Consider the following 11,774-nt stretch of genomic DNA (forward strand, 5'->3'; position numbering starts at 1 on the left):
GGGTTTAGCCCACACACACACACACACACACACACACACACACACACACACACACACAAAGAGTCTAGTGTGCTTTTGAGGCACATTGTAAATAAAGAATTAAAACACATCTGTTAATACACTTTGGACTTATAAATGCACTTTGTATTGACAATGCTAGCTATTAGCATTCAGCTCAAGGTAGTTTGTATCATCAGTGTTATTATGCAAGTAAATAAAGCTACTGTAAATAAGTCTTGACTCATGTGTTCTTTGGTTAAATAGTCACACGTTTACCCATAGTAACTTATTTTAAATCAGTAACTGACCTCATTGTGTGTGTTGAGATCACACTTCTTAACTTGAGTGTAGAATATCACAATTTTATTTTACCAGAGGGTTTATTTAGTTGTGTAACTGTACTTTTACTTGAGAAACACTTTAGGGATTTTTACCCTCTCTGTATGATTTCTCCTTGGATGTTTAATACTTTTATCCATCCTTGTGACTTTTTCACATTCCCTTTTTGATGAGTTGTGTTTTTTCCCCCTGATTAGGAGCTGGAACATCAGAAGGGAGTGCTGATGACTGAAGTCCAAGCTGCCAAAAACTCCTGGTTCAGTAAAACACTGGGATCCCTGAAGACTTCAGCAAGCAGTCAGGCACCTTCCTCACCCAAAGAGGGGCAATAGGGACTCGTACAGGCCTCACCCGGTGAGACAGGAGCGGTTCATCTGCCTGGCACATGCATGGGAAGGAAGAGGCTGTTCAAACACTACTAAACACCATGTGATAATGCAGTATTCCCTCTCACACAGGGGAGTCGGATGGATAGGAAGGTTGAACCACCTGCTGATCTGTAGATCGGAGCATTAGTAGTTTAGTTTATGGAGGTCTGTGGCAAAGCAGACTTCATTTTATGATGGAGCAACCATTTTCATTACAGATATCGAGTATTTGAAAAAGAAAAAAAATAAAGCCACTGAAGCGGCTTTTCCTTTCTTTAGTAAAGTCAGGTTGGCTAATATGTTATTACTCCATTAAACAGAGACGTCTGTTTAGTATTGTTAAGCACAAATCACCTGAATTACATTTCCGAAAGCAGTCCAAAAACACAAAAAAATTATATTCACACAATGGTAAATCCACAAGTTTTCTAAATCTTAAGATTGAAGCAGAGTGTAAAGGTTTGTGGCTTTTTGTTGTTTTGTTGTTGTTTTTGGTCTTTTTACTATGAAGTCAGGTGTGTGTTGAATTCTGGTTTCAGTGACCGCGCCATTGCACATTTCTTAGAAGGAGGTCATATTTATCCAGAGTTCTCAGTCCTTTGGAAGACAGCAGTGAGGATTATAGGAGCAGTGTGTCCAGCAGTGCAGCAGTTCCCCCTAGTGGCGGTGTGTAGTACTGCACAGCACTCAATTTATTCACCTTTGTTGACTGTTATACTTTTCCTGACAGAATTCCTTATATAACATTACTAATAAGATTTTATCTTAAGAGTTTATCTACACGTTTGTAATTGTAGCTCTTTTTTTATTTGAGAGAGGGAATACTGCATTCAGACTAAAAATATCTGTTTTTCTATATAGTCATAACTAATGTATTTGTTTTGTCATGTGAATAACTACATGTTTAATTGTTTTTTCTTTTTTTTAATCTTGTACAGTTTTGAGAGGAGTGTTTTTGTTTGTTTTTGGTTTTTTTTACTTTACTATTTTTGAATTTAAAGATCTGTAAATATTAATGGCTTAAAGCACAGTGTTTTACACGACTGTAACTCGAACATTCCTGCTGTACTGCTCGTGCTCACCCCCCCTGGCTGGAGCCATAATAACCCGAGCCTCTGAGAGCACACAGCGGCATGGCTCAACCTCAGCACTGGGGTTTGTGAGCCGGAGACTCCTTCCTACAAATTCAGTGGTTTGTACACAGTCATTTAATGTAAGGCTTAGGAAAACAGTGTGTGTCCCTATAGCAGGAGCCACACGTCATAAATGTGCCAAGAATTCTTCACAGACTTTCCCCACACAGGCGACTCTATGTCCAATTTTTTTGTCAGACTTATTCTTAAGGAAAACGTGATATTGTAGCAGTCTTGCTGAGGACGGTTTATTTGTTGTGTATTCAATAGTACAGTTCAACTAGAACAAGCGTTAGTGTCCGTCTCTCTGTTCCAAGATTCACTCCTCAGCTTCCTCAAAGGTCGACGTTTATGAATTATCTTAAACCGCATGGATCTTAACGCGCTAACAAGATGTCATGTCTTTATTGTGGATACACTTTCATTGTTCCTTTGTCATTCTGTGGTCAAAATCTGTATACTTATCTCTTTTTTTTGTTCTGCAGTTGCATCCTGCCAGTAGATTAAGATTAACCAATAGCACATGCAATCTCTACTCTTTGCATAGCAGGTTGATTTAATAGGATTTTTTTTTTTTTAAGATTTGTCAGTGTGAGTCAGGGGCCATTGCTGGGTTATTATGGGAATTACAGGTACACCACCCTGTCCCAGTACAACTTTGTGACAAATAAACCCCGATTCCTGTTCCATTAAAGTCTAAACTTTATTTTTGCCATTTTTTGTTTGCATTTTCCCTTAGGTGCAAGTTTCTTAAGGAATGATTTTCAACCCATAACTAAATAAAGCAGGAAAACTCTTCGTCTTCAACCAATTAGAGTTCTAATAATGTAGTAAAATCTCAGAACTGTTAAGCCACATTTTAGTTTTTTTATTTGGATCGGACCAGTTTGTCACCGGTTCACCAATGATCCTTCCCTTGGACCACCCCACAAGAGCTGCAGTTTTGGAGATGCTCTGATCCAGTCTTCTAGCCATCACAATTTGGCCCTTGTCAAACTCGCTCAAATCCTTACACTTGCCCGTTGTTCCTGCTTCTAACACATCAACGTTGAGGACAAAATGTTCACTTGCTATATCCCACCCACTAACAGGTGCCATGATAACACTGATAGATAAACTCATTTGTCAGTGGTCATAATATTATGCCTGATCAGTATGAGGAAAATCTATTGCTACATTACACAATGTGTCCTAGAAAAAAAAAACACCCAAAAAGCAGTCTCAACATTTGAGATTTATTGTCAAACCTTTTACCAAAGGTCCTTTCTGAGTAGAACAAGGATAAAAAGTGAGGGGAAAAATAAAATTTGGCTTCTAAAAACTTAAGCAAGCAAAAACTAAAACTGCACAAGTTTTGCACTAGGAAAAATGTAATTAACAAAAAACATGGAACGTTGTGTATAGAAGAGGAGAAAGACAGGGGCAGGATCGCTGGGGGATTATGCATTTCTGTCGATCCTCACATCAATCTCTCTGCCGTTCAGTCGATAGCCGTTCATGGTGCGGCAGGCGCGCTCTGCTGTTTCGGGACTGTCAAAGCGAACCACACCACAACCCTTGGACTTGCCGTTCTCCATCTTGATATCAGCATACTGCACCATACCTGGTGTAGATCAACAATTATGCATGTGTCAATACTACTACTACTATTTATTACAATGGCAAAAAAAAAAAAAAACAACATTTGAATGTTTAGAAATAATTTTTAATTGTTTACTAAACACATTGCTTTAATAATTTAAATAGCTTATTTACCACACACTTGAATCAAGGCATTTGGGCACATGCCTTATAGTAATATACCATAAAGTTCTACCCTACACAGTGATTATATATTTAACAGGAAGTCACTTTGGGAAAATGACTTTTACAAAGACCAGTGTTTAAAAAGAACATGAAGCTGGTAAATGATTAAGTTCTGCCTCTCACCACAAGAATTGAAGGCATCCTTCAACATCTTCCAGGTAAAATCAAACGGCAGCTGCAGAGAACAATAAAACATTTCAGAGTGAGAAGTCTGCTTTACGTTCTTCATTAAAGATTTTAATTCACTTTATAGTGGTTTATGTACTTACATTTCTGACAAAGATCTGGCAGCCCTTCCTGGCATTGGGTCCAGCTCCTGGCCCTCCTTGCCCCGCTGAACCAAAGCTGCCAAAATTGCCACGATCCATATCTGCACCTCGATCAAACTGTCCTCCCACACCAGCAGAGCCCATGCGGTCCATGCGGTCAATGCTGGAACCCATGCGGTCCATTCCTGGGGCTGGGAAGCGGTCCAACCCACCCGAGCCCATGCGCTCAAAGTTGGACCCCATGCGGTCGAGATTAGCATTCATTCTGTCCATGCCCATTGGGGAGGCAAAATCCATGCCGGCACTCATGCGTTCCAGGCTGGATGGACCGAGACGGTCAAAACTGGATGGACCCAGCCTGTCCATGCCAGAGCTCATCCTGTCCAGGCCAGATCCAAGCCTGTCCATGCTGGGCCCCAGTCGATCCATACCCGTGCCCATACGATCGAAGCCAGAACCCATCCTGTCCAAGTCAGAGACACGATCCATGCGGTCCATCCCCATTCTGTCCAGGCTGCCCATGCGATCCATGTTGGCACCCAGTCGGTCCATGCCAGAACTCATGCGATCCATTCCCATGGAGTTACCTATAGAACAGAGAGCATTCAGTTTGTTTTTCAGAATGTTTGCAGTCAACAATAAATAGAAGTGCAAAGTCATTGTTTACAGACCCATTCCTCTGTCAAAAGAGTCTCCAAAGTTACTGCGGGACATCCCCATTTCATTACGGCCACCAAATTCTCTGTCAAAGGCTGCCCCAATTCCACGATCCATGTCTGCAAAAGGACAGTTCAGTTAGTGAGAGAGGTTCGGGAATTTTGATCAAGTCTTACTACACATTTCTGCAACTCACCATTCATCCTCCCCATTCCGGATGGCCCAAATCGGTCAATGTTGTTTATTCCACCTCCAAAGTTATCCATTCCTTAAGAACAGTAAGGAAGTGATTGGAATTTACAGAAGTGAAGCAGCAAGTACTTACAGCTAAACATAACTACATTTAAGTACAAGATTTAGAAGCGACAGTAATATAACCATTAGGGCATGCACTCCCCGATTAAAATCCTCATTAGAAATGCTATGCTCTATGCTTTTGACATCTTTAAAACTCCTCTAATTCAGGGTTCACTAACATTTCCTCACAACACATACTAGCCTTCTGTAATATTAATCTTTCTGCCACTACTCAAGTAGCAACCCTGTACATCACAGTCATTTAAAGTTGTAATAAATTTGCCTCCAACCGGCTCTCAGTAACTTAGTTACAACACAGACATTAAATAAACTATTTTGAAAATGAAAAGCACTTTAATATCAATAAATTGACTGGACATGATTATGGAATGATGTATGGCTGATGTCCTGAGTGAACATACCTCCCATTCTACCCATGCCACCAAATCCCATCCCTTCCATTCCTACAGAAACATGAATGAATGAAGAGTGAGATGTCAGTGAGAAAGTATGGAAACATGCCAAACGAGCAAAGAAAAAGAAATACACTAAAGTAAGGCTTCATCACCTCCGGGCCCCATATTGCTCATCCCTCCACCACGGTTCAGCTGTGCAGCATCAATGGGTTGTCCACCAGGTCCCAGCCCAAGACCAATACCACTCAAACCACCTGCATATCACCAGAGAAGAGGATGATGTTTGTTTGCATAGCACAAATTCACATAGCTACATTTAAATGTCATGTGAAAAACTGAAACTGGGTAGCAGCACTGCACTGACAGCAGAAAAACTGATAACACAACACCTAGATACTAATAAGTCATATGTACTTCTGAGAAATACAAGCTAGTAGTTAAATATGTTTACCATCACTAGATATCTACATTTAAATTTACTCACGGGGCAGTGCAGGTGGTCTCTCAGGGGGTGCAAAGTCACCCTTGGGCATAGATTTCTCATCCTGCAACATCAACAATTTTAGCATACTGATGCATTAAAAGCTCACAATTTTCCCCTAGTATAACTAATGACTCACCAGCTTAACATGCATGGTTCGGTTGAACAGGAGCTGGCCGTTGAACATGGCTAATGCAAGTTAAGGAGAACTGAGACATTCAGAAAACAACATTTCGAGACACGAGTGTAATACCGTTCCTGCTTTACAGAAACTTTCTATGTGTAAAGGATACAGACTGCTTGAACAGCTTCAATAGGCATTTCAAAGGTGACCGTCCCCATGCCCCTGCTCTTGCCGTCTTTGTCCTCTAGGATGTCAGCGCGGACGACCACCCCGGCCATGCTGAACACCTCCTTCAGCTTCTTCCAGCCCACCTTATAGTCAAGCTGCAACAGAAAGCCTCTTTAGTACATGCTATAAAACCTATGCTTTAGTGTGATCAGCATGAGCTCTGATGTTAAATAATTATTTATATTGCAAAATGCTCTGAAGTAAGCTTGTCTTTAATGAACTATATAGACCAAATAATTCTCTGTGCTAATGGTAAATTTACAACTTACATTTGCCACAAAAACTGTGCTTCCTATCTTGCCCGCTTGAAGGCCATGAATGATTTCATTAGGAATGTTTGGATTGTTCATGAGACTTGGTGGGATGTTGACCATAGGGGGAGCACCAGGTCCGGGTCCCATACCCATTCCACCACCCATTCCTCCACCCATACCACCAGGAGGTCCTCCACCACCACCCTGTGCCCTGTGGGCTTCGCGCTGTGCGATCACTCCATCAGGATCCTGTGACCAGCACAAATGACAACAATGAGCCATCATCAACACAGGCATTATAAAGGAAGTTTATTACATTAAAATTGTTGTTTATAAAAAAAGAACTCCAAAAATGACCTCTTTCACTTTCAAAGGACGTCCATTCATGTTGTGTTTATTGACTTTATCAACAGCCTTCTTCATTAGTTCTTCAGTTCTAAATTCAACCACCCTGAAAGGTCAAGAAAATCAGAGACTTTCCAAATAAATAAATAAATAAATAAATAAATAATGGAGTGAATAAAAAAAGAAATACATTTAAATATATATCTAAATAATAATAATAATAATACGTACGCGCAACCCTTTGGACCATGGAGCATCAGCATAGGCAAGAAGAGCACAAAACAGACAAATGGCTACAGTTAGACAACAGTGATGGAACTGAAGTACAACATATAAAAACATTCTTGAAAATATCTTTATTCTACAAAAAAACCCAACAAAAAATGCTTCAATACTAAAATTACTTTTACATTGTTCTTTGTGGTGTTCTTTTGCAATTTAAAGAAAAGTTACAGATCTATTTCATTCCACTTAATGCGCACACACACAGAGGCTTAGAACAAATTTTAACAGTTTTGCCAACCAGAACAAATGTTCCCTCCCTGATCTCCACTTGAATTGAGTATCTGTTATTTTGCTGTTAAGACTCACTGAAGCCTTTTTAACCATCATTATGTATTGAACACCACTCACTACTTTCAGTCCTCAGTGAGAGTAAAAAATAAAAGTTCAGAATGCTGCCCACAGTGGGACTGAAAGCACACGAGCCAGAATTACGATGGAGCTGAGAACCACCCCCTGTGGCTCCACTCTGAACCACAGTCAGCATCCACATTCAGCCAAAATTCACCCACGGTGACATTTTCAACTCTCAAACCCAAGTCTGAATGCCCCACATTGAAAGGAGATGTAGTAAGAAAACTCAAGCGGACAAATGGAGGTTCGTCTCTTGCACTTACCCTTGATTTGCCTTCCGCGTCCATTAAGTGTTCCACGTACGTTACCTCACCCACTACAAATCAGATTCCAGAAGACACACACCAAGGGAGAGAAGCCGAGAAAACAATGGGAGTTTAGAGCAGACACACAACCAGGCAGTCACAGTGAGCTCGGCTTGCTAGTCCAGAGCCTCTCCCCAGCACCACAATTCTGGTACAGGTCTACAAGAAGCAAGCTGCCACCTTAAAATACTTCTTAAGCTGTCCTTGCTGGAAACCTCTACACCGTAAATGACCGGAAGATTTACGACCTCTCGAGCCATCCTTAAGAATTTTTTTATGCATTGCCTTTTGGGTGTTTTTTTTCACTAGGCAACTAACGCTGCATTTTGAAAGTTAGTGTGATCACAATTAGTAAACTACCTGTACAACCAGTCAACACAATTTTACCGAGCATGTTTAGTCTTGACAAACAAGCCAGTTCTCAATATCGTATCAACTGCATACCCAACCACAATGGCACCATCTATGATTACCTAAAGGAGAACCCAAAATTGAGACCAAACCGGCTCCTCTAAAAGGAAATCACAGTAATGCCAGTAGAGGCCTTTGAACTCTGTGTTAATCTTCAAGGACTGTTAACACCTAAAAGGCAGCCACATATAGCTCCATTTTTTTAAACAAAACATGGTAAATGCCAACAAGATCAACCATGCAGTCAAGGGTCTGCCCATATCTCCAATGTGAAAAAGACGAGCTTAAGAAGCTGCTTTGCTCTGTAGACCTGTACCCCAACAAAACTGACAATTCCAGGCAAAGGTACAATGTGAAGATCTGCTGTGACAACATTCACTGTGGCATACCTAAAAAAAGAGAATGCAATTTAATTCTACAAGCAACAATTTCCAAATGACACGAAACATATTCCTCATGCTTGCACACCATAAGCCATGGGGCTTCCTTGAAATAAATAAGTACCTACAAAATCTTAACTCTGTGGGCCTATGCTTCCTTAGATCAGCCTCAGGTCTTGCTCTGAGGATTTTAATCCCAATATGTAAACTTAAAGTGTGGTACAACAACTTAATAGGAAAGCAAGGAATTCATCAAGACATGATAAATGTAGGTCCCATTCTCATTCGTGACTAGCACTAAAAAGAAATCCTAGCCAGCAAAGGGCCAGGCTAAACTGTATAGGTTTTAGGACATGAAGCATAAATGTGCACAATGAGCGCCTCTAAACCATGAACCCGAATACAAAGTGAGAAACTTCAGAGAGCTCAGAGAAAGCTCTACAGGCATTGTACATCACTTAGAGTGCCATTATTTCCAGTCTTGAAGGAGCGCATTACTGCATCCGTATACAGAATGGAATTTAAGCCAATGAACAACCGCAACCACAAATGCTTTATATTAACTTCTACACAGCAGCCTTCAAACCTGGTGCCAACCTGGCTTTGCTAAGCACCCTACAGTACTCACTATTCTATACATACTTACTAACCCACTGAACTCCCAAGTGGGACCAAATCCTCCAGAAAAGAAAACCCCACTACAACTAATCTTGAGTCTTACCTTTTTCTTTCATTAGGTCCTTCAGCGCCTGCCATTTGACATCATAGGGGATGTTGCTAACAAAAACCCGGTATCTCTTAGAGGGATTGGCATAGGGCTCGTATCTACCGCCTCCTCGTTTAGACGTTCTCTCCTTCCTGGACTCATGGCTGGCCTTTCCATTCACTGCATTTCTACAAAAGACAAAAAAGATCTAAATAAGACATTCACTTTTATGAGCTCTTCCAAGTTGCATTATAAACAATATGTCCAGTTTCCAAAATATAAGTACATTAATTGCATCAGAGAGAAAAAAAGTCTGATATCCTTCCACGAAGATCTACAGATTTTCCAGGTAGTGTTGATGAAAGCTTAACTTGACCACTTTCTTGGTACACCTCTCAATCACTGAACTCAGGTGTTGCTTTTCAGGGATTGGGTTCAGCCCCTTAGTTCCAGTGAAAGGAACTCTTAATGCTTCAGGATACCAAGACATTTTGGACAATTTCATGCTCCCAACTTTGTGGGAACAGTTTGGGGATGACCCCTTCCTGTTCCAACATGACTGCACACCAGTGCACAAAGCAAGGTCCATAAAGACATGGATGAGCGAGTTTGGTATGAAGATACCAAGTTTGGGATGAAGTGTTCTATCAGGTTGAGGTCAGGAGTCTGTGCAGGCCAGTCAAGTTCCTCCACACCAAACTCACTCATCCATGTCTTTATGGAGCTGGCTTTGTGCCCTGGTGCAAACGGTCCAACAAATAGCAATAAGATTGCTTCATTTATTTGAAAACTGACCCTAATATTTGAGGAATATAAAGAATACAATGGCAAAGTTCATAGCTTGCATTTTAGAAAAAAATATCCATGATTTCCCTCCCCAAAAAAATAATCTGAATTTCCATGTGGGAAACATGAACCATTTTTCCCCAGCCGGTTCAGACCTGCCCAAAATACATGTAGCAGCAGCCAAAGTAAACACAGGCAAACTATTAGCTTAAACACAAGCAAACTATAAACACGACTCATGTGGAGATGAAGAACCTCTATCGTTATGTGGAGATGAAGAACCTCTATCGTTATGTGGAGATGAAGAACCTCTATCGTTATGTGGAGATGAAGAACCTCTATCGTTATGTGGAGATGAAGAACCTCTATCGTTATGTGGAGATGAAGAACCTCTATCGTTATGTGGAGATGAAGAACCTCTATCGTTATGTGGAGATGAAGAACCTCTATCGTTATGTGGAGATGAAGAACCTCTATCGTTATGTGGAGATGAAGAACCTCTATCGTTATGTGGAGATGAAGAACCTCTATCGTTATGTGGAGATGAAGAACCTCTATCGTTATGTGGAGATGAAGAACCTCTATCGTTATGTGGAGATGAAGAACCTCTATCGTTATGTGGAGATGAAGAACCTCTATCGTTATGTGGAGATGAAGAACCTCTATCGTTATGTGGAGATGAAGAACCTCTATCGTTATGTGGAGATGAAGAACCTCTATCGTTATGTGGAGATGAAGAACCTCTATCGTTATGTGGAGATGAAGAACCTCTATCGTTATGTGGAGATGAAGAACCTCTATCGTTATGTGGAGATGAAGAACCTCTATCGTTATGTGGAGATGAAGAACCTCTATCGTTATGTGGAGATGAAGAACCTCTATCGTTATGTGGAGATGATGAATCTTGGCGCTACACTGCTGCTAGCTAACTCGACTCCACAGCTAGTCGCGGCTAGTCAGATAAGGCATTGCTTTCTGCGTGCAGTTTAACAAAAGAGAGAGAAAAGTTGTATTATTTAACAAGCACGCTTGTTTTCAAACTACTGTCTGCATATTACAAGCCTAAATAATAAGTTAACTAGTTTGTTTTGAACAGGATGTAAATAACAGCTAGCTAGCATCTGGGAAGCTAAGTAGGCCTACATGGCCATGGGCTTTGTTAGCAAACTAGCCAGCTAGCTAATGTTCTCTTCAAGCTGGTCAATCTAAAAAGTCAAAAACAATAATAATGTATTTGCTAAAAAAAAAAACAAAGACAACTAATCAACCATAAATGTGCATTTTAGTCAGCATGATTACAAAAACACCATCTGCAAAAAATTTATGGACAAAGAGTATCTCAAAGCAGGACGTTACCCTTGGCCTGGTTTCTCTGGTGCAGCTTCAGACGACATTTTCGACGCTTCTTCTGTTCCGGACATGCAAATTAACGCCAAATAGCAAAGAAAAAAATGAACAGGACAACGGTGCGTAATAGCTAAAAATGACTTATAAGTTTGTCAAGCAATACTATTACAATGAGCTGCTCTACTCGTTGCGCTCCCGGACGGTTGAAATGGCGGCGGCGCGACGAAATGGATATTTGAGGACAGCAGAGCATGATGGGAAACCAATATAAAGCTGAATCAAAGGAGTCGAATGAGTTGTGGAGCCGATTCAGATATCGTCGATATTGAAACGGTCTCTTCTACAATTATTTTCTTTGTAAATTGTTGTTTTTTTTTGTTTGTTTTTTTAGAAATCACTAACACTGACATAAGAGGCGTTTGTAAATACAGTCATATCTCTGGTGGCTCAAATATTCTGATATTTTCAAGTTATTCGGATTAATCA

The 11,774-nt window shown here is 40.6% G+C and overlaps 2 protein-coding genes across 5 annotated transcripts in view; one reads left to right on the plus strand and one right to left on the minus strand.

Annotated features, from left to right (window-relative positions):
• rabgap1l (RAB GTPase activating protein 1-like) overlaps window positions 1–3,444 on the plus strand; it is a 104,281-nt gene extending 100,837 nt beyond the window's left edge. For all 3 annotated transcript variants that reach the window (XM_058400648.1, XM_058400650.1, XM_058400651.1), the window contains one exon: window positions 537–3,444. In XM_058400648.1, the coding sequence (XP_058256631.1) occupies window positions 537–671 (135 nt within the window). In that variant the 3' untranslated portion in view covers window positions 672–3,444. The remainder of the gene's footprint in view (window positions 1–536) is intronic.
• hnrnpm (heterogeneous nuclear ribonucleoprotein M) lies at window positions 3,062–11,520 on the minus strand. 2 transcript variants are annotated; one of them, XM_058400653.1, is made up of 15 exons: window positions 11,298–11,520; window positions 9,171–9,343; window positions 6,949–7,669; window positions 6,730–6,823; window positions 6,388–6,621; window positions 6,060–6,213; window positions 5,906–5,955; window positions 5,770–5,830; window positions 5,438–5,539; window positions 5,292–5,333; window positions 4,769–4,840; window positions 4,587–4,691; window positions 3,916–4,502; window positions 3,770–3,821; window positions 3,062–3,443 (listed from the first exon to the last, which is right to left on the minus strand). In XM_058400653.1, exons 3-15 carry the CDS (start codon window positions 6,978–6,980, stop codon window positions 3,280–3,282), a joined length of 1,749 nt encoding a protein of 582 aa, XP_058256636.1. In that variant the 5' UTR covers window positions 6,981–7,669; window positions 9,171–9,343; window positions 11,298–11,520; the 3' UTR covers window positions 3,062–3,279. The 2 variants fall into 2 exon arrangements, with proteins under 2 accessions (XP_058256636.1, XP_058256637.1); XM_058400654.1 differs by lacking the exon at window positions 5,292–5,333.
• Between the last annotated feature and the right edge of the window lie 254 nt (window positions 11,521–11,774).

This window comes from Hemibagrus wyckioides, linkage group LG10 (assembly GCF_019097595.1).
Source record: "Hemibagrus wyckioides isolate EC202008001 linkage group LG10, SWU_Hwy_1.0, whole genome shotgun sequence".
In the NCBI taxonomy this organism is placed as follows: Eukaryota; Metazoa; Chordata; class Actinopteri; order Siluriformes; family Bagridae; genus Hemibagrus; species Hemibagrus wyckioides.

Bases quoted from the DNA above. Each gene is read 5' to 3' on its own strand.
- hnrnpm (XM_058400653.1), bottom strand. From the start codon at position 6,980: ATGCTGATGCTCCATGGTCCAAAGGGTTGCGC. The intron at 4,503-4,586 runs GTCTGTAAACAA...TCTGTTCTATAG, and splicing joins CTCTTTTGACAGAGGAATGG to GTAACTCCATGGGAATGGAT. The intron at 3,822-3,915 runs GTAAGTACATAA...TGTTCTCTGCAG, and splicing joins GCCAGATCTTTGTCAGAAAT to CTGCCGTTTGATTTTACCTG.